Below are 24,119 nucleotides of genomic sequence, written 5' to 3'. Positions count from 1 at the left end.
TTATGAAAAGAAACATAAATGCCACCCAAGAAAACCAACCAACCCCACGGCATCCAGTTTGCTTTATGTGAAGCTTTCTTCAGCATGCCTGTGGTATCATCCAACAGCAGATCATTTAAAATAAGCAGCAACGCAGAATTTTCACAATTGAGGTAAAAAAATGTTAACCCCTTGCTCTGTTCTTCAGCTTTTACCTGAGCCATTTCTATGGTGACATTTCTCTTACAAACATGCAGAACTAACAGCAGCAAAAAAGGAGAGTTTGATTTAAATGTGAGTTACAACCTATACAACAGGTCTGCTGGCAGCACCTTCCATCCAAGCCATTTGTACAAGTTTGGGTTTTACATGAAAAATCTCTGAATAGAGTACCTGTTGAGAAGAAACAGCAGAGGAAGCAGAACCAACAGATGATGAAGCAGCAGCAGCTGAATGATGAGCTGGAGGGCAAGAGGGAGTTGGGGGCTGAGAATGGGGTAAGCCTTTAGTAGGTAGCTTATTCTGTGTAGAGCAGAAACAGGAGAGTTATCTGAGAGACAGTGACATCAACACATGTTTAGTTCAGTCATGCATCAAAAAAACCAGAAAGGTTCCAACAATGACAGTTCTACTCTTCTCACTACCTCTGCACAGTAAGGGCCCACAGAAATCATCATGAAAATGGTATTATTGTACTGGGTTTTTAATAGAAATGTTCCCAGTGGGCACACAGCAAGGTAAGATAGTGCTGGGAGAAAGCATACTGAAACCCAGGAAAATCCAGAGTGCACCAAGCAGCACTGCTCACCAGCTGATTACAGACTGTGAGCCAGCAGTGTGTGCTGAAGCACAAGACATAGCTTATTTGAGCACATTTCTCTCCTGCTAAGGCATTCTGATTAGCTTTGTGATTCAGATTGTTTTATCTCAATTAAACTATGCAATAATATTCAAACAACGCTTTTTACTAGTTTCAGTGGAATCCACGTTACTTTTCAGATCCACACAGTATCAAAGGAAGTTAAAACCAAAACCACTGCAATTTTTTTCCCTTCATGAATTCTTATACACCCTCCAATGCAGCAGTTCTTCAGGTGCAAAACTTAAAATTCACCTTTGGAAACTCCACGTATCCAAACATTGAGGCGAGATGTGCTGCTTTCTCTTTAATGTTCTTTTTATGGAATTCCCTATTTGCTATGGTCTGAGCTCTTTTCTGCAGGGACAGCCAGGGAAGGACAGCCAAGAAAAGAAAGAGAGAGATTTCAGTTAAAACCACATCCATCAACAGAACACAGAAGTTTGTAGAAAGACTTCTTAATACAACCTACAGTCAACAGAGAACAAGCCAGCAAAGCCAGCAAAACCACAGCACACAGATTAGCACAGTTAAGAGACAGAAAGGAAAAGAAGTTGCTTGTCACCTGTTTCATTTTTTCCTCCAGGTGCTGAAGACGCTCAAGCACTCCAGAAAGTACAAATGCAGCAGAACAGGCAGATGCGAGATTTTCAGAGGTTTCTGCCAGACTGGGCTGGGGATCTGTTTTGTGCACAGTCTTTGCTCTCCTGGCCATTTGATCAGAACCATTTAAAGACTGTTTGGGTTCCCTGACCTCGTGTTCACTCCTAGCTACCACCTGAAACTGGGAAACACTGAAGTGAACAAAACTGCTCTCTGCACTAGCATGCAGCACATGCAGCATAAGGAGGCGTCCGAAAGCACGGCACAGTCATGCACATATAGCCAGGTATAAAATGTTCTCACATCACTCCTTGCACACTTTCTGCTGCCCTTCTGCTGCTTCTGAAATGAACCATGCACTGGAATGAGTCAGTCCCACACAACCTGTGCAGGCCTGGACACCCTTCTCTGTGTTTGGGAGCTTTTGTGAGTAACTTCAGACAGCAGTGCAGAACTCCTTCTCCTGGGGTTCACAGCAAGGTTCTGGGTTTTTTTAGCATCACATCAGCCTGAAACTAAGCTTATAATCAAATTATATTCACGAGGATTTCAACAGTAGTTCTTGCCATAGCTCTAGATCTACTCTGACCTAAATCAGTGTATATAATGTATTTCAGATTTAAGGCATTTTCTGAGGAGTTCAGAACACATCTCTGAATTTGAATTTTCATATGAAATAGTTTCTAACCTGCAGATTTCCACACACAGTACAGATCTCATTAACCTGCAGACTGCTCTTGAAGTGCCACTACAGATGTTTGCTTCAATTTAAAACTCTGATGTAAAGTGAATATCAATACTGTTTGAGATGAGACTGCTTTTAGTGAAAATACTAAGAGAAAAATTTAGACATTGTCAAAAATTTTTCCCCATATATGTGATGCTACAAAAGAGCTTTCAGCAGAAATTCTTATCACAAGTTCTACGTGTAGAAATAAAACACCTGGGCACAAATATCAGCTTTTCAAGGCTCAAGCTTTTATCTTAGACATTTTTGCCAGGCTCCTCTTTTAGCCTCATGATTACAATAGCCCAAAGCATCGAGTACATGCACAGTTTTTGGGTACTGCTGTAGTTTTCTCACATATTAAATGTAGCTGTGTAATTTCATTCACACAATTTGGAGCCTAGATGTGGTAACACAGAAATCAGCACTTGTATTTTCAGGGTATTTCCACATTCTCAGAGAGCTCTCTCATCTGGCAAAGCAGGTGTAAAATAACCTCAAAACTTCTAAGGTGGCTTTCACAATTCTCAGCTAAAGGTGTGTGTGTGCAGTCTGCAGATTCCACCCCAAGGCTGCTCTGTAAGCTGTGGAGCTCTGCAGTGACAGCTCCCTGCAGAAAGAGAGATGCTGTGCTTGCCAGGTGTCACCCACAGCAGATTCCTACCTGCCTTTTGGCTTGAGGTGGAAGAAGGCTTGCATCCACAGGTTTAGCAAAGCCAGGATTAGCAGGAGGGTCAGAGGAGAGCAGGGCTGCTCTATCCGTCAGCTCCTTGTAAAGCATTTGGAAAATTGCAAAGACAGAGTGAAGGAGAGAAAGGAAAGGAAGACAGTAAATAGGATTCAAAGAATTTTTGAGGCAGAAAGAAATAAAAGAAATAAAAGCTGCTTTTAAAGATGCATTACTATGAAGATTACCAACACATTTTGCAGATTTTTGCCACCCACCCATTTTATGAGCAACTGCTACAATCAAAGATATATTTAAAGCCAAACACATTCAGTACTTTTTAAGAGATTTTATGATCAAAATAACTTCCTTCAGAGTGGCCAAGGAAACCTCTGGCCATTTACCACACACAAAAAGCATTAACAAGTAGCCAGGTAGCATGCAAACAACTTTGGTTCAAGGACAGAGAAGGCCAGTGGACATCTACAAAGCCTACTCTACTCAATACTCAAGGACCTCAATATTTAAACAAACAAATGGATACAAGGATGAAGAATTAAGAAAGTCACCATCTTTGTCAAAACATCCACACCTTGCTCATCTTTCCTTCAGATCTTTCAGGTGACAGATCCAAACTCTGCCTATTCCATCAATTCCTGGCTGAAATGTGATTGTGAGCTTCTCCCCCCTCCCCTGTAGCATGGGACTGTTTTTACACCACCTCTAGCCACACTAACAACAAACCATGGAAAAGCTGTGCCATGCACAAATGTGTTCCACTCTGCCTGGCTTTGGAATGGAAATGCAGCCAGACGTATCTTGCAAAAGATCAGGTTTCCTTTTAACACCTCCTAGATTTCCCATAAAGACAGACTCCACAGGACATGCAGTGTCCTTTATTTGAAAAACAAAGGTGACAACAGGCCTTCTGCAATACTGTGTGCAGCCAGCTTAGACTTCCAAATAACACAAACTCCACAGGCTGCCTTCTGTGAGATTTCTAGACACCATAACACACACCAACATTTATACATTTACATTTATACACATCAGTCGATCTGTATGACTTGTGTTTGTGTACCAAGTACTGAGGGGAATAATTTTAATTTGCATCAAGTATTAAAAAAGACAACCCACTTCAAACACCTAACAGACCCCTGTCATCCCTTGGAAATCCACATCAGATCCACAAGGAGGGACCATGGTTTCATTTCAGAGATGACTCACGTTCATGTAGGACCTACCTGTCTCCGCAGAATTGTATTTGAAGTGTTCTCCTCAAACTTTGCCAGCAGCTGAGTTGCCATTGATTTGACTTTGTTCTGGTTCACTCCTTCTCTGCCATCACTCTGTTCCTTCCCATTGTTTGTCTCCTGGCTTGGACAGCCTGAAGTCTGCAAGGCAACAACAAACCGTGTTTTTCTTAGGTTTCCTACAACACTCGTGAAGGGAGAGGAGAGAGATAACATCCTTATCAGCAAAGGGTGAAAGGAAATACAGCCTGCAGTGTAATGAAATTACATGTTTAGCATGCAGAAGTCACCAAGAAGTATTTTCATGGGTCCCAGAGTACAGTAAAAGGGAACATTAATCAGTGCTGCTATTCATAAAGCAGTCACAAAGGTGACCAATTAGAGAAGGGCTAGAAACAAAGCTGCAATGCAAACTCCTCAAATAAAAAACTGTCTAAATAGCTGAGTTTGGAAAATAACCCCAATATCTTAAATGTTCTTGTGTCAGAACAAAAACTACTGCAATTTAATTCATGCTCTACTCCCTGCCAAATTAATTTAAATTAATTTAGCTCTTCTTTAGTGCACGCCACAGTAAATTCAAGGTTTTAGGGGAGAGGGTTTTTTCCTGCCAAGCTCCAAAGGCCAAAGCTTGTCCCCCCAACTCCCACTGCTTCCTCAGCTCTGGTGCCCATCAAGGAGCTGGACACGGGTGGGCACCACCCAACACCAACCTGCTCAAAGACACCCAAGAGTCCTTTCCGACGCCTTTTGTTGGTCTCATTTTCTTCTGTCTTCCCTTCAGCCTGAAAGGGCAAAGCCAGAACAAGCTCCATGGGTAACTGCAGCAGTTCCCAAGTTCACCCCAGCAGCTGCTCCCAGGATAAGCAGTTGCACCCGCAGGCAGGTGAGGTGTGGGCTCACACAGGTGAGCAGTGCCTGGCTGACCCCCAGCCCAGCAGGATTGCTCCTCCTGCAGGTATCAGGGCAGCCCCAGCGAGAGAGATCCTTGCACCCTGTGCTGAACACAAACCCTAAACTTGGCAGTTCACCTTGCCCTCCTCCACTACTGAGGAGTTCATCATTCGTAAACACACCCTTGAAGAAAAAGGTTTCACAGCATCAGTTGTTGTGTGAGTTTGCAGCTAGACTGCACCGTTTTCCAGAGAAGTAACAAAATCCAGAAACCCCTCACTCTTTCACTATAACCCCAAATCTCTCTTAACCCATCTGTCTGCATGAATTCAGATCATGAATTCAGATCATGAATTCATGGCACAGTTATAGTTCCTTTTTTGAGCAATTACTGGCTGTCTGAAAGATCAGGCTCCCTCACAAGGTTCACCTCCCTGACTCTGGCTCAACATTACAATACTTAAGCAACCAAATTGCTTCTTTTCTGCAAGAGCCACACACATATTTCATTATTTTACTCAACTAGAGATTACACAAATCAGTAATACTTCATACTCAGTCTGCACAAAGTTGAAAAGCAGTCAATGCTTGGAAATTTTTATTTTTTATTCCAATCATTCCTGAATGTTTGATACAGTGATAAATTATGAACAATAAACTACATTCCACTTATTTGCATTTTCCCTGCATGCTGTAACTTAGTGCCTGCTCAGTCAACTTAAAAAGCCCCAAAAAGGAATAAAGACAGAAAGATCAAAGAATGCAGGCTTCCTTTTTACATACAGACTGTTTGTAATAAATCATTATGCAGTGAGGACGAGTAATCCCAAACAACTTGTGGGCAAAGAAGGAATCAGATGACAATATTTCAATTACTTTGCTTTGCTAGGTTGTCTCTGGAGCAGCAGCTGAGTATAACCCAGCTCTGCACTACCCAGAGAGGGTGAACACAGAACAGCTCAATGTACTCTGCATAATCACCTGGGCCACAGGAAAGCAGATTTTGCCAGAGTGAAGGAGCAAGCAAGGTGCCAGCTCTGAGAAACCTGACATGAAGGATTCTGGTTAACATGCTGAAAAAGAAGTGAAAGACAAAGCAATGACTCGGAAAGGGCTGCACCCTGCATTGTGTAAATACCTCCATTCATTTATTAGTCTGGAGCACAGGAAATCTCAGTTCCTCTGCAGCCAGAATGGAAAACATGATGCAGCTGAGCACAGGCTGCCAGAACAGCCACAGCCAGCCCAGCTCCAGCCCCACTGCCTGGTCTCTGCAGCCTGTGCCCAGGTAAGGACCCCTCCTGCAGCCCAATCCCAGCACAAAGCACCTGCCAAGGAAAGCTCAGCTGGCAGCACTCTGCCCTCCTACAGCCTGCATGGAACATCTGCTGTTTGTACACCTGGATAATGCTCAGCACCACTTTCTACCCCGAAACTGAAGCCACAGCCAAACCCTGAACTCAAGCAGCTGCTTTCCAAGGAGCTTCATTTCCCAGCTGGTTTTGGCACTGCCAAGCCTGTCCTAACCCACAGCCCATCCTTCACAGGGCTGCAAAACCTGGCACAAAACGCCTCGTTTCCCAAGCTGATTTGGGAAATAACACTTCCAGTTCTCATTTCCAACGAGCCCCTGTAGTGTGAAACCAGAGGGGCCCTTCAGGCAAATCACCTCGTGCCCTCATGCACTGCCAAGAGCTCCAGCTCCTGCTATGACAGAAGGCTTGTTTCAGGACAGGAGGTTAATCAGAGCCTCTATGGCTCAGTAATGGAAAGCTCTCCCCACTGCTAAAAGTCTATTTGCTTCTGCAAACAACTCATTGAAAAACAACGTTGTGGTCATGATAGAGGTTTTCCTTCTAAAGGAGTCACCCACAAGAAAAAACAAAGTTTATTCTTCCTTTTGGTTTCTCACTGCTTGGCTATGTGGGAACCATGTCACTTTGTTTTGTGGATACGTGGGTGGCACGAAAAAACTATTTCCAAACAAGGATATTTGAAGTTACTGAACAGTTGACTGTCCACAGGTTTTGAAAAAGCATTTGTGGATGGAAAATATTCAAGACAAAAGTCAGTGTAGGAAGCATCTGGAAATTCTGGAGTAATTCTTCAGGTGAAAAACAAACAGAAATCACACTTCTACAAGATAAGAGAGCAACAAATTTAAAAAGCAGTGTATTAAAGTACTGAGAAATGCAGTAGATGTGCACGTGTGCTAACTCAGGCCTCTGCAAAGCTTCAAGGCTCTGCATGTCCTTAATCACAGCATGTATGGGCATGGATGTTTTTATAATACAGGGACATAACAGGGCCTGTCAGCAAGTTGTCATTAATAAGTGACCAAGTGAGAAAAGTACATGGGCATGACTGAGAGATTGTTATCCCAGAGCTGCTGATCAGCCTGCCCACTGTTTGCCACCATTGCAGGCTTCTTCTGCAAGAGCTGGAAAGGTTCCCTTCAGAACCCTGCCAGCATCCATAAACTGTGCAAATCACTGCTTTTTTCAGAAAGCAGCACTCCCTCCCAGTCAATAAACAGTCTGGCACAGCACTGATTATCTGAGCTGGTATACAGTAGAATGGCTGTATATCCAACTCCAGGAATACACAACTACAGGACTCTTTCTTACAGGTAGAAATACCTCAAAACTAGAGCAGTGTATATATAAATCTCTTATTTCTGAGCCTGAAAGTTTATTTTCATGTTTTCAGGAAAAAAGATTCATAGGGCAAGTCTTGCTTCACAACTCACCTTTGGTACTCGTTTTCTTGGTAAAGTTAAATTGATATAATTATTAAAGATGAAATTTGATGATTTTGGTGATCCAAGATCATTATTTTCTCCATTTTGCTTCTCATCAGCATCTGTAGAAAAAAACCCAAACTGCTCAGGATATTTACTTAGATTTGTTTTTAAATTATTCTGCCTAAAGCTGAGTGCTGGTAACAATTATATATAAGAAGTAAATACACACATATATATAAATATATATATATATATTAAAAAGTAAATATACACACATATATATAAGCATATATATATAAAAAAGTAAATATATATATATATATATATAAGTAAATACACACAGTGTAGGGTGGCTTTTTAAAGGAGAAAACCACAAGCACGAATGTGCTGCGTGCAGTCATCCCTGCCAGGGAATCACACCAACCTGATACATGACCTTGGTGATGTCAAGCAGCGGTCGCCCAGCTGCTCCTACTCCCTGAATGCACCAAGAACCCACCAAACCTTGGTCTCCCATCCCATTTTTCCCCTTTCCTGGGCTGGGAGGTTGTTCCTGGCCCAGGAGCAGCTCTGCTCAGTGTGATGGAGCCTCACCCACAGCGCGCAGAGGGGCGCCCCGGAACAGCTCGTAGAACTTGGACAGGTACAGCACCATGCTCAGCTTGTCGGGCTCCCCAGCCCAGCCCAGCTCCTTGCCCGTGGTCACCGGGGGGATGCCGAACTCCTGCTCGGCCACGTCGAACGCCAGCTGGTTGTTCCTCACCACGTCCTCCTCGTTCAGGGAGTCAAAGTCTCTGTGGGGACAGCACAGCGACATCACTCCCCCCTGCTCTGTCTGGGGACACACAGCACTCCCCTGCTCTGTCTGGGGACACACAGCATCCCTCTGCTCTGTTTGGGGACACACAGCATCCCTCTGCTCTGTCTGGGGACACACAGCATCCCTCTGCTCTGTTTGGGGACACACAGCACTCCCCTGCTCTGTTTGGGGACACACAGCATCCCTCTGCTCTGTTTGGGGACACACAGCATCCCTCTGCTCTGTTTGGGGACACACAGCATCCCCCCTGCTCCCTCTGGGGACACACAGCATCCTCATCTCCCTCTGGGGACACACAGCACTCCCCTGCTCTGTTTGGGGACACACAGCACCCCCCTGCCCATGGCACAGCTGATGCCTTCAGTTTCAGCTTTCCTATTTGCAGCCCCTGCACTGCATTGCTGTGTGAGCTGAACTCCACACAAAGTGTTCAAGTTCTCCTCACAGCTCAGGCACACACAACAATCCTTCTCCAGCCCCACAACCAAGGACACCGTGGCAGCTCCGGGCCCAAAAAGCACAAGCAGCAGCGAATTGAGGAGAGCAATCTGGGAGGATGGGACTGCATCACCTGCAGCTGCAATTGGGCAATTAACCCCAATGTGGAAATGGAGCAGAACCTATCAAAGTGTGAAACTCCTGACCCAGGGCCCATCTTGGGTCCATCTTGGGTGGATCCTCAGCCAGGCTCTTGCGCTGCCCAAGCTGCATCCTCTGAAGGGTTTTGTTTAAATCCCCACTTTATTCCTTTAACTCTGCCCAGCCCCTGTCCCAGGGAGCCTCTCTAGGCATCAGAGCAGCACCAGGAATGAGGGCAGGGGCATCTCACTGGGTCAGAGCTACAGAGTCCACACAGTGCCAAAGGTAAGAGCTGCACACAAATCCCATTATTACAATTACTGGCTTGGCCAGAAATGCACTTTAAAAGCTTTTTCACTGAACTGGACCTTGCTGTAGTCCCATAAGAAAAGATCCTCTTATTTATAGAGAGGTGAAATTCTTCCTCAGAAGTGCTAAGGAACCTTTTCCTTCTCCAAACACAGCTGAACCACTACAGACTTCATCCATTAGCAACAGATCACTTAGGTTCAATTAGTGCTATAAATCATTAAAGCCAGGAGGAATAAATTTAGGAGAGCATTCTGTGGAAGTAGCATGTTACATGTGTGTGCACACATGCACAGGCACTGCCTTTCCTTTTTTAAGGTTTTACACACACAGTTTGAGCAGGGACCTCCTGTCCAGGCCATAACTGAATTTAGCAGTGCACTAAATAAGTCCATCACACATCTGGAACTCTGTTAGCCACTCTCTAATCCATTTTCTATGGGACCTATTCTAAGACTCTAATCTTTTGAACAGCTTCCAAAATTCATGATTAAAATAAACATGTGAATAAATTACAAAGCTCCAGGCAGGGTAGTTCCTTTCTCCTCACAGTGGAATGTGAGTTTTTGAAGCCCTGAAGAATTTCTCCTCTTCTCTCTCCCACCCACTGCCCGTTTCTGGAGCTGGGGGCTGTCACTGGCTGCCACCTTTCTCGCCTGGCTTTCATCTGGCCAAGTCCTTCTGCAGGCTCACTGAATACAGAAAGCCAGCAAGATCCAAACACAATGTTAATTAAGCAGCAGGAGGTCTGTTAGCTCAGGAAGATAAATTTATCGACTCTGTAGAGAGCAGCCTAGAGAACATGTTTTCCACAGGCAGCAAAGATTACTTTGCTTTCTGTACCCTCTCCCCCCAAAATATCCATAATTCTAATTGTTTTACACTAGCCCAAAGCAAAAAAAAAAAAAAAAATTATTTTAACTATTCTCAAAATCTCAGCTCTTCCTCTGTACAAACTGTACAAACAAGCACCCTAGGTACCATTCCCATTTTTTCCAATTTATCACACCTCATAAAAAAGCTCAACCATTCCTTTCATTTATCCACAATAAAGGCAGGCTGACAGTAATTCCTGTGTGACTCCTAAGGCTCTGCAGGAAGACAAGAGAATGCATCCCCTGCAATTTGGAGACTGGTGAGAAGAGAGAGTCACCCCACTGACTGCACCCAGCAGTGCCAGCAATTTCCTGACACCTGTTACCCACTGAGCCTCTTGTACCTACCTGTGGGACATTACAAAATATTCCCATGGGTGAAGCTGTGTCGTGCAGCACCAGGACCCCAGAAACTGTGCCAAAAGGGGAATGCTGCGTTACCCTCAACCCCTAGGACAGGTAATTTTCAAGGCCCAGCCCTTGCTGTGCCCACGTGAAAGGGCTCAGTGCTGTCCTGGACAGAGCTGTGCAAAAACTCCAGAGTCCAGCATTTCCCTGGCTGAGTGTCACAGCAGCCAGTACAACACGTGGAGGATGCCCCACTCCAGGATCAGCCAGCATTTCTGTGACTCAGGACGGTGCTTCATGGCTGTGCTTTCAGACAGACACTAAAACCTGTCTCCAGGGATCCAGGAACATCTCTGCACATCTCCCCAAACTGCAAACTTCATTTTAAACAGACACATGACTCCCACAAAGATGGGAAATCACAGGGTTCAAAGCCTTCCTGGCTCTTTGAAAGCACATCTATTTCATTTCAAAGGGAAAGGACACACAGAAGAAGCAAAACTAACCCAACCCCACCCTGTCCACCCCCAAAGCCAGCCAGGTGTGCACCTCCTTGCAGCCACACAAGGGCACTGCAGAGTGCCAGCTTTGTTCTGGCTGCTCTTACACCACCCTTTGGCAAATGCCTCTCCCAAGGAGCTCCACAGCTGTCACCTACATGAGGTCAGGCCTGAAGCGATGGATGATGGCACACAGAGCAAGGCCACTCTTCCAGGAGGTGCTCAGGTCAGTGACATGAACATTTCGGTATCCCTCTGTCTGCTTCTGGCACCACGTCAAAAGCTTGTTAGGCCGAATATCTGACTCTGCAGAAACAGGAGAGCAAACATTCCAGGCAGCTCTTGCGTGCTCAGAAGACCACAAACGTAAAGCCAGACAGAGATGCCACTTACCTTGTCTTGTGAGGTTCACTGATCTTCTGATGGAGCTCACTCTTTCAAGAGGACACTGCTGCAGCTCGTTGGTAACATACAATTGTCTCACCTGCGAGGAAAAGCGATTACCAGCATAACCTCAGACAAAAAACCAGCTTTGTGCCCAAGTTAACTTTATCAGCAGCTAGTTCTAAATTAAGGACTCTCCTGAAGATTTTGTTTACACACACTCCTTGCAGCTCTATTTACCCTTGACAAAAAAAGAACTGATTTCACAAGCAAGCCTTTTAAGCACTGACCTGGTGAGGTCGAACACAGCTCGAGTTCAAGTTGGGGTATCTTGTTCCCGGGTCAATGGTGTACTGCTCAAAGTTCTTATTAATGTTTTCAGGGGTCGTCTGAGGCAAGAGTCGATAAATGCTCTCTCTTGCAGAGGAAAAACATGCATGAGTTATGCATTAAAATAAATATTTATTATAAAAAGAGATTGGGGGTTTTTTTGCAGCTGCCTGAACCTTATTTTGGTTCTGCCAGGACAAGTGTTATGGACTAAATGCATAATGCATCCATCCCATTTCTTGTCCCCACTCAACAGAAAGATGCCAGACAGAAAAAGGACAAACAAGACAGACGCTTAGAGCTTATGCCCATATTTTCCTGAGGCAGGAAGTGAGCAAGAAAAAGAAGGAAAGGAAAAAAGAGGAGGTTACATCATCCAGTCATCTGGTTTTGCTTTAACAGCTACTCAAGGAGTAACTTCTTTACCACATAAGAGCACTAAATCCTGTCATCCTGCAATTCCTATAACCACCACAGCTTTTTTTACTATGCTGTTCAATTTTCCATTTGGGACTAGGCTGTGTTTGAGTCATCCCACAGGCTTCTATCTCGAAGTGCAGTAGTCAGTAAAGCTCCTGCTTGCCTTCCCACCACCATGGCTCTTCCTGTTACACATCTGCCCCAAAACAGCCTGGGAGCTGCAGCAGAGCAGGGTGGCTGCCAGCAGCACCTGAGTCAGCAGCCTCAACCATCAGAGCACGGTGACACCGGGACTGCTGCTGTCCTTAACAATAGATTTTCTTGCTCCAGTCAAAAAAAGCTTCTGCTGCAGCATTTTAACAACTCTCCTTGGCCACTCAGCCTCAAGAGAGCACCACTAAGCCAAATTGCAGAGTTAAAATCGCAGAGACCAACTCTGAAAGCTGTTAGTGTTGAAGAATTGATTTAGACTCCCTTCAGGATTTTTTAAAAAATTTTTATGATAAAAAACCAGGTGTTGAGATAGCTGGAGTTTTTGATGAGGTCTCTTTGGTTTAAGGATAACACTTAAGTGACATAAATCAGTGATTGAAGCCCTAATAATACTTCTCCTGACAGCACTCTGACACCCAGTGCCTTCTGGCAGAGCTGGAAGCTCTGGAGTGCTGGGGAGCAGAGCAGCACTCACCGTTCAGCCAGGATCTCCAGCGGGGGCTTGCCCTGTGCCCAGCTCCTCACCATCCACGCCGTGTCAAAGGCAGCCAGGAAACCTCTTGCACAGCCAGTGCCCATCGGCCAGAAGGGCTGCAAGAAGCATTCACACCTTAGCTCTGCACATTTCTCACCTTCTCACTACAGAACTAACTTCCAGTGTCATTCTCGAGTCTAGGGTTTCATACTGTCTTGGAAAAATTGCCCAGAAAGAGTCAAGATCCAACAGAGGCAACATTTACAGGTTTTAAATGTGCCTCTCCTTGGGTAGGGAAAAATGGTTACTTTTCTCACTTCTTCATTTTTTTAAACTTCTATATTTAAAAACAAATTTCTCAGCCTCAAAAGGTAAAGGCTGAGATAAAAAAGAAGACTCAAGAATTATTCAAGGAAAATAAAAAGATGCCCTTCCCACCTCCTAAATTTGCTTTGGACTGTTCTTTTCAAATGCCTCAGGCTGACAGCATGAGTTTAAAGTAAAAAAAGTTGCAGCTTTTCACTTCAGAAAGAAAAAAAAAAAAGGAACATACTAAGGCAAAGAGACTGCAATAATAACTTGGATCAAGTGTTTGTCTATGATGGAATTCAGTTAAATGATGCCATGCAGCCAAGCTGAGGACACAGAGCTCACAGTTTTCAGACAGCAACACAACTTGCATAAAGCAAAAGGGGATCTCAGCCAGAGGCTGCCAGCCAAGCATTAGCTATGACAAACTATGGCATAAAAAAGGAGAAAAGAAAAAAATGGGGGGAAATGTCTATTCCAAATGAGGTACCACTGTTTCAGGACATGTGAAAGAGGACATTTTATACTGGAGCATAAATTGAATGGTTGGATTAAGGAAATAAAATTTGAAAAACCTGAAAATGCTGCTTGGAAAGCATTCCAAGATTTACCTCAAGTAAGCTATCTCCAACAAGCGCCACCAGGAGCTGGTGTCGGTGCCTCTCTCTCACCAGAGCAGCGTTTTCAGAGGCATACATGGAGGTAAAATCAAACATTGCTACATCTGGTTGGCCATAGTGGTTAATTGCAAAATCCAAGGAAGGCAGCTGGTAGTTGGTTGCAAAGTCAGCAGCTTCTCTGGCGTAGGACAGCAAATTGTTCTGGTTCACATTTTCCCCACAGAGCAGCAGCTCGGTATCAATGGAGTCCTGCAAGGAGAGAAGGATGTGGGATGAGAGACTCCAGCATCCTCTCTGGATTGGAACTCTGCAGTCTCACAGCAACAAGTGGCACTTGTCATCTCCAAAAAGCCCATGCCCAGGCACAGCTACTGCCCCAAACAGAGCTCTCCTTGCCCATGCTGAATGAGCAGCTCTGTCTGCAAGAGAAGGTTTCAGCTCGGTTGTGCAATGTTTTCAGAACATTACTTCCCTCCCATCAGAAGATGTTATCCACTTTTTATATATATATAAAATATATATTATCACTGCAACGCTTTTCTGCACAGGTGCAGCCCACATCTGGAGCCCCAGGAGAGCAGAAGCACTGCTGCTGTAACGTGTGGGGCTCAGCCTGCAGGTTTGATCAGCAACAACACCACGTTCAAACCCAGACCACAGCAGCTTTCCTGCTGTTAGCTTTTGGGCTGGGGTTTTTTTTGGCCAGAGTGGAGAAGGACCCTGCCTTTACAGGTCACCCTACTTAAAGGCAGTGATCATTAATCAGGCAGGTTCTATTTCCAGCCTAATCGTGGATGAGACCCCTAATCACAGATGATACCACAGAACCGCTATTAGCCCAGTTGTTCCAGACAGACCGGCCTGGTTTTATTTTTCCACTCAGAGCTGAGTAGGTCAGGAAAACAGCTCTGATGAGCCACAGCTGCTGCTCCTCTGCTCCAAACTCCCCACAGATCCCCTGGGAACGCTCCCACCTTCAAACGCCAGCCCCACCAGCCACTCCCCCAAGGGATTCCGCCCTTCCTCTCTCCCACCCTGGCTGGTCACGGACAGCAGCTCTGCCCTGGGAGCCCTGGCCTCCAAAAGGGCAGGGAACCATGGCACTGAGCTAAGTGGTCCCATCAGAAAGCCCTGATGACAAGGTTCCCAAGTTGCCAAGAAGGCAAGAGTCCTTCTGACAGTTCTCCACAAGTACTTCCTTCAGGAAATTACACTTGGCTGTTTTGGCACTGTCTTACTTTGCAAGAAAAATTGACCTCTCTTGAGTTTCCAGGAAGGGAAATTTAAGTGGTGCCATAACACTTTTTAGAAACAAAAGAAAATAAACCCTGTATTTTACAAAAGAAGAAAAAATAAAAGGGAAAAAATACCTCAAAATCCCAAGTACCCTGAAAGCTCAGGCCATCATGTTTATACCCTTCTTCTATCATGTTTCACCCACTTGAGAGAATTTGCAGTTTAGGCTAGGGTAGGTTTTTATGCTTCCTTATTTGCCTGATAAAACTAGTCATAGCTGTGCTAAGTTCACCCTTAAATAACTGAGGTTTTTATTTTCTGCTGTGATGATCCCACCACGCATTTCCAAGGTGAGTCAAGATCCCATTTCAGCCAGCTTCAAAACTGATTAATTTAGGAAGCATTGTTTTCAGTTCTCTATAGAAACTTTGAGCTGACTGAAGGGAAAAGCAAGTTCTAAAAATGTCAGAGTAAGATCCAAGTGACCTGAGCTTGAATGAAGTGATTAAGTCTATAAACACCCTCTCTAACATGCAACAACGTTTGTGCCGATGTTCACGCTTACAGTGTGCCAAGTGAATAGAGCAGGGTTTAACCAGCACTTTTACATACATTAATAATCACTCCTTTGTCCAGAAGACTCTGCTTTTTTGCTGTCATCACAAAATAATGTGTGCTGTCTTTATAGTAGACAATATTCTCCAGGTCAATCCCTGCAAAGAGATACACATTTGTCAGCAAGAGCAGTGCCCTGCCTGTGTCACCCACCAACCCCCTGGGATTGATCCCAGCAGGTGCCTTCCCTTCTTGGGATGCCTCCACTCTCCCAGCTGGGACAAAGGATCACTGGGCAAAATGCTATGAAACAAAACAAGAGAGGAGGTTGGGCTCGCCCTACAGAGTTTTCCTCAGTGCAGTTTGCAGTTATTCTTTCAGGGAACAGCCAGTTAGCTACAGCATTAACAGCTCCTGAGGTAGAACTGGGTGCCAAGGGAACAAAGTGGTTTTTGGGGCTCTGGCACTGAGTCTAACCAGGGGGCTTGGGTTCAATTCCAATAATAATTTTTTAAAAATCAGCTGTAGATCAAGAATAGAATAGATAGAATAGAATAGAATAGAATAGAATAGAATAGAATAGAATAGAATAGAATAGAATAGAATAGAATAGAATAGAATGGAATAGAAGTAGAAATAGAATAGAATAGAATAGAATAGAATAGAATAGAATAGAATAGAATAGAATAGAATAGAATAGAATAGAATAGAATAGAATAGAATAGAATAGAATAGAATAGAATAGAATAGAATAGAATAGAATAGAATAGAATAGATTGATTGCAGTCACTGACAGTGACTGCAACTACTCTGAAACCCCTTTCCATTAAGATGTGTTTCACAGTTTGTATTCTTGGTATTTATGGCAGATTTTAGTTCTTCTTAGCTTATCAGCTCCACACATCAAAAAGCAAGAGTAAACTCCTCCCAGAAGGGCAGAGACTTTTTCAAAGGGTTTAAGCTGTTCAGCATGTGAATGGATAGAAACAAAACAAATCATGTCTTAAGGGAAAATCTCTGGGCCCTGAAAATGCTCTTCCAAATTTGTTCAACAGAGCAGACATTTCTGCAGTTGAGAAAAATTTAAACACTGAAACAAGCCATGATGTGGCAACACCCAGGCTAAAAAAATATCCCAGTGTACCATAAATGGACATCTCCATCTGCAAGCTTCTGACATCAACAGCATTTTATCACTTGGAAATTTTTTATACACATTATTCAAAACTGATGTTACCAGTAACAAGAGGGTGGCCTGGCACATGGAGCTCCCCTCCTGCCTCTTGTATTTGGTAGTGGAACAAATGAGGATGCACTCACCCGTTTCCTCTTTCAGGTCCTGGAAGAATTTCTGGTTGAAGATGAAAGCAACCCCACTAATTTCTTCTACCTTGGCTTCTGCAGTTGTATTTCTGTTTATAAAATTGGCAGTGATGGCAATAGCCAGCTTTCCACGAAATTCCTTCCTCCTGAAGCCTGGTGAGCAAAGAGAGGAATTAAAACCCCTGGAAACTTCAGACTGGACTTTCAGGGAGGGTCAGCTCAAGGCAGCTCGGTATCTTTCCTACACCTCATCAAACAACATGCCATCAGTAGATTCCACCAGGCCTCCAAAACTCCCTTGAATGTAAAGAGACTTTTCTCCCCATTCTCAGCAGCAAAACTGGAGCTGCACTGCATTCAAGGTAAATTCTCATTGAAAAATGGTTGGGGGGGGAACCAAGGGAAGAAGTTAAGGAAAAATTATGACTAAAAGAAAAACATGGACAACTTTTTGGACATGTCTGGAAATAGAACAGGTGATATTCAGTGGAGGGAGACAGTTTTAACATGCTAAATGGCAAATTAGCTATTTGTTACATAGGTGGTAAACAGCTCATGAAAAAAGATGAGCAAGAGATCAGCAGCCAAAAGCAGCAGAGCATGATGTGAAAATCAGAAACCTCTGTAGCAGTGCTTAGGTGCACACACTACCAGCTAACGAGATTTTTGACAGATACTTGGGATTGAAAAATATTCAGTGGCTTAACTGTTGTATTTCCAAGGGGAGACCAATTGAGAAGCTCCTTGCTTCATCTTTGCTCCCACTTTTCACAGAAAAAAGCCCCCTAAGCCACAATCTTGTAATCACATGTTGAAGCTTTCCCATCTGTATGTTCCCCTTATCTGTAATTAAATCATGAAATAGGACAGAGGATGCTTGCAGTATCTTTAGCCCACTGAAGCTGACTTCAGAAAATATGTTATTTTACAAGAAGTCATAAATTGGTTATGAATTTTTGTCTCTGTGCTTCTTGATATGCTGTCATTATTTCACTGGGATAGATCTGATATGACACCACCAGCTTCTGTACATATCTCCAGTGCACCAATCGCTCCCCTAGATCCTGGCATGATGATAAACATTAACCTCTCAACAGACTCTGCTGCTGAGATAAGAAAAATTAGGTTTTGCTGGTACCTGACTATTTAACCAGTCTTTTATGGGGGACAGCTGGACAACAATGTAGGGAGATTTCCAGCACAGCATTATGAGGAATTAACTGTAAGCACATTGTGGTTGGCAGATAAAAGAATAAGCAGACAAACTCTGAAGCTAATAAAAACAAGAAGCGTAGCTAGAGAACGGAAACTAGCATGGATATAATTAGAGTTAAAAGAGAAATACATCATTAAGTATCGGGTGTGATCCTGTGATGCAGGAGCAGCTCATCCAGTGTCTCTCCAAGAAACACAGCTCAGGTGGTCTGAATTCTCAGCAGTGACTCAGGTCAGGAAACATTTACCCCCTCTCCTCCCACACACCTTGGAGCTATTTATTCTCTTTTGCTGTTGTTTCTAAAGGAACTGCTTCTCAAGCTCAGTCTCATTTACAAAGAAGCAATGCCTCTGCTGCCTTCATTAAATACCTGGCCATCACCTTTTGGTCATGAGCTCAAGCACCCAGGGCAGATTCCCAGCACAACAGCAGAAGCTATGCAATTCCTGACACGTATCTAGTCAGCCTCCTTCGAGTTAAATCAGTGTATAATTACCTAACCTTGCAGCTAGCCCCATGGCACCACGATGTGTTCTGTAGGCAGTGCAGATACAGCTCAGAAGCAGTAATGACATTAAATGTCTTTTATTCTGAGCTACGACTTCACAACAAAACCAAAGAGTACCACATAAAGTAACAGCTTTCACACATACTTCCATGGATTCAAAGGTACTCTGCTGCTTTGTGTTCTCCTCCGACTTTCAGATCTTTCAATGTATCCTAAAGACCACAAATAAGGTTAAAAACACACATTCACCCACCTTCCAACGTGTTCCTGCGGCCATCTGCACCAATGATAACATCAAATTCATACTCTGACAAGGGGTGATCCATGGGGAGAAATTCAGCCCTCCAACCTGTCTCTGAAAACACAAATTACATTTATTAATTCTTCAGTATCATGACAAAGAGGTGATTTCAGACTCTGAGGAAAGGGCACTGAGATAAAGGGTGCATTTCTCATTCTCTGGATCCCCTAATGCAATAACTTCCTCTCAGCCACACCACAAGAAGATGCCAAGCACCTGATTCTCACAGAAATAACCCCACAGCCACCTTACCAGGGCAGTACACACATGTGGTTGCACCAAGGAAGAGATGGCTACTAAATAAAAATAGCATTCCATCATCAATGCTTTTAATTGTCCTCTAAACAGAGATTAAATGGAAGCATACTCACAAAGCTAAACTTAATCTTTTTACAAAGCTGATCATGTGAAAGTGTTACTATTGTCCATATTTTAAAATTATAGATACTCTAACTACTTAAACCAATATACCTGTTCTACTGTCACCACATGACCCTTTGAAGAGATACCACAGTGTTTTAATTAAAGTAAAATTTTAAAATATTTTAGTGACACTACATCCTAAACACTAGTATTAAAAAAAAAAATCAGAAAATGAGAAATCCTTTTCTACTGTTTAAAAATCTTGCATAAGAATGCTGGTAAGACTCTGTGTGCCAGTGGGAGCTACATCAAACATGAATGCAAAACGAGGCCCTGGGCACTTCATCCATCCTCAACATTTACATTATCAATCAAAATCTGTTTTTGCAAGAAGATCCTGAGCAGCCACACCAGACTGGCTAGAAAGCCTCAAACACAAGCCAGAAGGCACGGAGCAAAACCTCAGCTTGTCAGCCTGGTTTGTGCTCTCAGATGTCCCAGCCCCCTGTCACACTGGGATCACTCATGCCTGTGAGTGCACACAGCAAGGCTGGCCCAATAAAAAGGGAGAAAAATCTCTTATTTCTTTCAAGAGTTTGACTGCCTTGTACGGCTTCACGGAACAGCCAGCACAAAAAGAAGCTGCTGGGAACAGCACTGCATTCTGATAAACAATACTTTGGTTTTCTTGATCTTCAGGAGGCTCCAGGACTTTCACAAATTCCAGGTTCACGTGGATTTCGACTCCCAGGATAAGTGCAACTTTGAAGAGGATGAGCTGAAGCTGTCGAATACCTGTGGAGAGGAAGTGACAGAGATGTGTCTGATAGGTCTGCAAGGCCAGGTGCCACCAGCCTGCTGAGAGCTGAGGTTCACTGCTAACACAGGCATTTCTGCTTCCTGTACCGTGATGAACACACACATAGCAACCACCACAGGATGTTCTTCTCTTCCGCCTCCTTTTCCTCTCGCAGCACAACCTCGTCAGCAAAACTCATTTCAGTCCAGTTTCTTAGAATGCTTTTGTAGAGGTTTGCCTCTAAGTGATTTGTAAAGGATCTGCTAACCAGCATGTTTTAGAATACAAAATTTTGCAGCCTATTTCCCTATAAAATAGTCCACTCTACTATTTGTGTCCACCTTCAACTTACTGGAATAAATCTCAATATTCTTCACACCCCATAATCAAAGCCTGGTGTTTAACCATACCAGACTAACAAAACAATCTGCTCTGTAAGACTGTAACTTGTTCTACTGCCACTTTGCTTAAACGAGACCATTTTTGTTCCCCTCTGGGTGCACACTTGCACATGGTTAAGGCAGATGAACTTTCTGCCGGAGCAAGAATGTCCCCAGCAACCTTCTGATCCTGCAAACCTCTGATCCCAGCAGCGCCCGTGCCCTCAGGTACTCACTGATGTGATCAATAGATCCCGCACAGAACTTCCCATAGAACTTCTTTGCTCCCAGTCCCCGGAGGTCGTGGATGGTGAAGGGCCAGAGGTGCAGCACGTTGTTCCTGGAGAAGGTGTCCCTCTTCTCCACCACGACCACCTTGGCTCCCAGGAAGGCGAGCTCTATGGCAGTCCGCAGGCCACACGGGCCACCTCCAATAATTAAACACTGGCAGGGAAAAGCAGGAGTGTGACACAGGCTTTTGTGCTACTTCCACACAGCTGCCAGCTTACTCTGTTGGCATGACTTGAAATACAACTTGCACTAGTGAGAGCACAAATGAGTCATTTACTTAAATCAATGAAAAGGAATTTTTTTTTTGCATGTGGCGTTCAGCCTGCTTAAAAAAGAGGATAAACTGTGCTTAATGCAGACACAAAAGCGTCTGATGAAGAGAAGGAGGAGAAAAAACAGCAAAAAGCCAAACATTTTTGAGCATCTGCTTGCACAGAATTCCTGACTCCCATTTAGCGTTTCGCAAGGGCTCGCAGTAAACAGCATTTACAGTTGTATAAAAGGGAGGGGAAAGGAAATAAGTGGTCTTAGTGTAGGCTTTTTTTGTTTTAAAGAGGAAATGGGTGTACATTTACTGGATCTGTTGGACAAACCTACGATAAGCCAGGAGCCTTAAGGTATTAGCTACTCTCTTTCATGCAAGGGTGGATGTGACAGCCTGGTTCACCTACTGAGGTATAGCAGGATGTGCCAAGGGAACTCAGCAGACTTGTCCTGCTCTGCCAGGGCCAGGGAACTCATCCTGTCCATGTCCACTCCACCCAGTGCTAAACATCCTCACTTTCAGGGCAATCACACTTCAGGAGCTTCAACCTAAATTTGGGCATCCTCGGAAGAATCGCTTCCAAAAGGTCTACAGAGGATTCCTGCCCAAATTTTAGTTGACAGCTGTAATTTTTCACAGACTAACAGGCAAAGGATTTCCAGAAAGCAAGCTAATTAAACCCCAAGCATATCCAATGCTTACATTTCCCTGACTGATTACTGAAAAGTGATTAGAAACAATCTTGCAGCTGGACAATGCTGCTGTTCCATAGCTGCCAGGAGCCCCCTCCAAACCCCCCCAGACCCCCCAAATCCACGTCCCAAGCCGTGGCTGTGCTGAGGCCGGAGCAGGGAGAGCTGAGGTGGCTCTGGGAGGATGGAGAGCCGCGGCACAGCCGTGCTGCAAACGCCAGGTCCCGGTGGCAGAGGCCGGACGCGCTCCCGCGCGGAGCCAGGCGCTGAGCGCAGCAGCACAGCGAGCGCACACCTGCTGCAGCCTCGCTGCCTTCCAGCCTGCTTCCCATGGCATTGCAATTCCAGAAAATACAGGCATTGATTCATTTTGGTTTGCTCCTCATCTGTTTTCAGATTTAACAGCTTAAGCAAGAAGTATCCAGTGCTGTGTCCAACCCAAATCATAGAAGTGCAAAAATGTCTTTTTTCAATTTAATAAATAATTCTAATAAATTCCCATTGAAAGAACTCCTGTGAGGTGCTTTGGCTTCGCTTTAGGCAAGTGTTTTGTTAACCAGAGATATTAAAGTTAGGCTGCTGCCTTAGCCACTTGGCTTTGTTCCTCTTAAAAGAACATTATTTAATTCAGAATTTCAGAAGAACATTTCTCACTGCACGACGAATATGAAAACAAAACAAAAGCAAACCAACAGATGGAACAACATAAAGGAACGAAACAGAGGGCATATGCAGCCCAGCTGAAGGGGATCCCTGGTGGATGTGGGTCAGATTTTCCTGCACATGCTTCTTGTGATTAACACGGGAACTCTGGGCTCTGACAAGTGAGTTACTCCATTGAGCCTCCACAGCTACAGGCGTTTCCAGCCACGTTGAGCAGGCAGCTAGAAACATTTTACAAATAAAGCCCATACATGGTCTGATAAGGTGAGGTTGGTTTTTGCACTTACCAACTGTATTATATATAAATGAATGCAACTTTAAAGAAAATAAAATATAAAAAGAAACAGCAGTCTTTGGAGATTTAGTCATAGCAGACCCTGCCAAGTAACAAAACCCACACAGAAAACCCTTCGTTCCTCCTGATGCTTGGCAACACACTATGTTAGCATTTTAAGGAGGATTCTGCCCTCTCCTCTCCTCCTATCACACTGACAAATTATCTTCATAATTGCCTAGAGACCCCATGAAAAATGGTTGTGTGTTTGCCACCACCCATGGTTACCTCCAGAAACACATTTATCTACATCACAGAGCTGTTTGTTCTTTGATTTATTGCGGACGCTTCCTGCCAGTGTAGAACTTATTCTTGGCACTTCTTCATCTAATTTTGAAACTTCTGGGGTCAAAACCGGCACAAAACCCTTGCAAAAGTAATTCTGACTGCATTTGTGTTCCTATCTTTATTAAGAAAGGGAAGGGCCCATGCCACCCCCTGGCAGTGTGCTTGCCAGCAGAGGCCCAGAAGAAACCTTGCTGCAGCCAGCCTAGAACAAACTCTGAATGGCTTCCTAATTTCCCCTCCTGTTATCCCAGTCTCCTGGCTCATCAGGGCCTGCTTTTGGAATTAATTTCTTGCAATTTAACACAGATCATGACAGCTGGCATCACATAAGGGAGTCTCAAACAATCAATCCTGAGTGAACAAATGCCAAGGGCTTCTTGACATCCACATCACCATTCACACATCAACTGCCTTTTAACAGTGCCAGATCATCCCCTACAAAGCTAAAGGGCAACCTGACTTTTCAGAGCATCTCCTACAAATTATTCCTAGTAACAGTTGCTGTAAAGAACAAAGAGCTTTTGCATATTTCTTGCTCAAGCTGGAAATGACAGGAGAAAGTCTTGTACAGTTTTACAGGGCAGCTTATGAAAGGACAGGATCATGACCAGACTTCTGTGACCTGCCTGAAGAATCAGTACCATGTGGGATGCTACATCTTGTTTTACTACCGAGAGTACACCATCAGTGCAAGATAATAATGCTGAGAGAAGACATTTTTCTTGGTGAAAACCTCTCAGTACAAATGGCTGATCTGCCTGCAGATTCATGTGAGTATCTTCTGTCAAAACAGAAACTTCATTGAATTTAACACATTCCCCAAGAACAGCACCTGTGGTAAGGCAAATTTACAGAAGGAATATGGGTTACAAAATTCCCACTGAACCAGACTAATGCAAGTTGCCAGGCCAGTAACAGTTGCCTAGTGACAAACTTAGCACTATTTCAGTTTAAATTCATATATAATAAGTAAAGCATGGACATTTTTGCACTTCACT

General features: G+C 44.0%; 1 protein-coding gene across 9 annotated transcripts in view; it reads right to left on the bottom strand.

Annotated features, from left to right (window-relative positions):
* The window catches only part of MICAL2 (microtubule associated monooxygenase, calponin and LIM domain containing 2), a 112,549-nt gene that overhangs the window by 51,285 nt on the left and 37,145 nt on the right, over nt 1-24,119 (bottom strand). For 5 of the 9 annotated variants that reach the window (XM_088058113.1, XM_088058110.1, XM_088058115.1 and 2 more), the window contains exons 3-20: nt 20,825-21,032; nt 20,088-20,204; nt 18,999-19,100; nt 17,019-17,174; nt 15,756-15,856; nt 13,899-14,156; nt 12,979-13,094; nt 11,831-11,957; nt 11,550-11,640; nt 11,315-11,462; nt 8,320-8,519; nt 7,732-7,844; nt 4,802-4,873; nt 4,080-4,229; nt 2,833-2,937; nt 1,404-1,622; nt 1,094-1,195; nt 373-501 (exon numbers count right to left, since the gene is read on the bottom strand). In XM_088058113.1, the coding sequence (XP_087914239.1) occupies nt 373-501; nt 1,094-1,195; nt 1,404-1,622; nt 2,833-2,937; nt 4,080-4,229; nt 4,802-4,873; nt 7,732-7,844; nt 8,320-8,519; nt 11,315-11,462; nt 11,550-11,640; nt 11,831-11,957; nt 12,979-13,094; nt 13,899-14,156; nt 15,756-15,856; nt 17,019-17,174; nt 18,999-19,100; nt 20,088-20,204; nt 20,825-21,032 (2,514 nt within the window). The remainder of the gene's footprint in view (nt 1-372; nt 502-1,093; nt 1,196-1,403; nt 1,623-2,832; nt 2,938-4,079; nt 4,230-4,801; nt 4,874-7,731; nt 7,845-8,319; nt 8,520-11,314; nt 11,463-11,549; nt 11,641-11,830; nt 11,958-12,978; nt 13,095-13,898; nt 14,157-15,755; nt 15,857-17,018; nt 17,175-18,998; nt 19,101-20,087; nt 20,205-20,824; nt 21,033-24,119) is intronic. The other 4 variants (XM_088058114.1, XM_088058116.1, XM_088058118.1 and 1 more) reach the window with 4 other exon arrangements.

The sequence above is a fragment of the Pseudopodoces humilis genome, chromosome 7, assembly GCF_049639895.1.
Source record: "Pseudopodoces humilis isolate 2021_Gansu_Grassland_sample_001 chromosome 7, ASM4963989v1, whole genome shotgun sequence".
Classification (NCBI taxonomy): domain Eukaryota; kingdom Metazoa; phylum Chordata; class Aves; order Passeriformes; family Paridae; genus Pseudopodoces; species Pseudopodoces humilis.
This window is presented reverse-complemented; position numbering and strand designations above follow the sequence as displayed.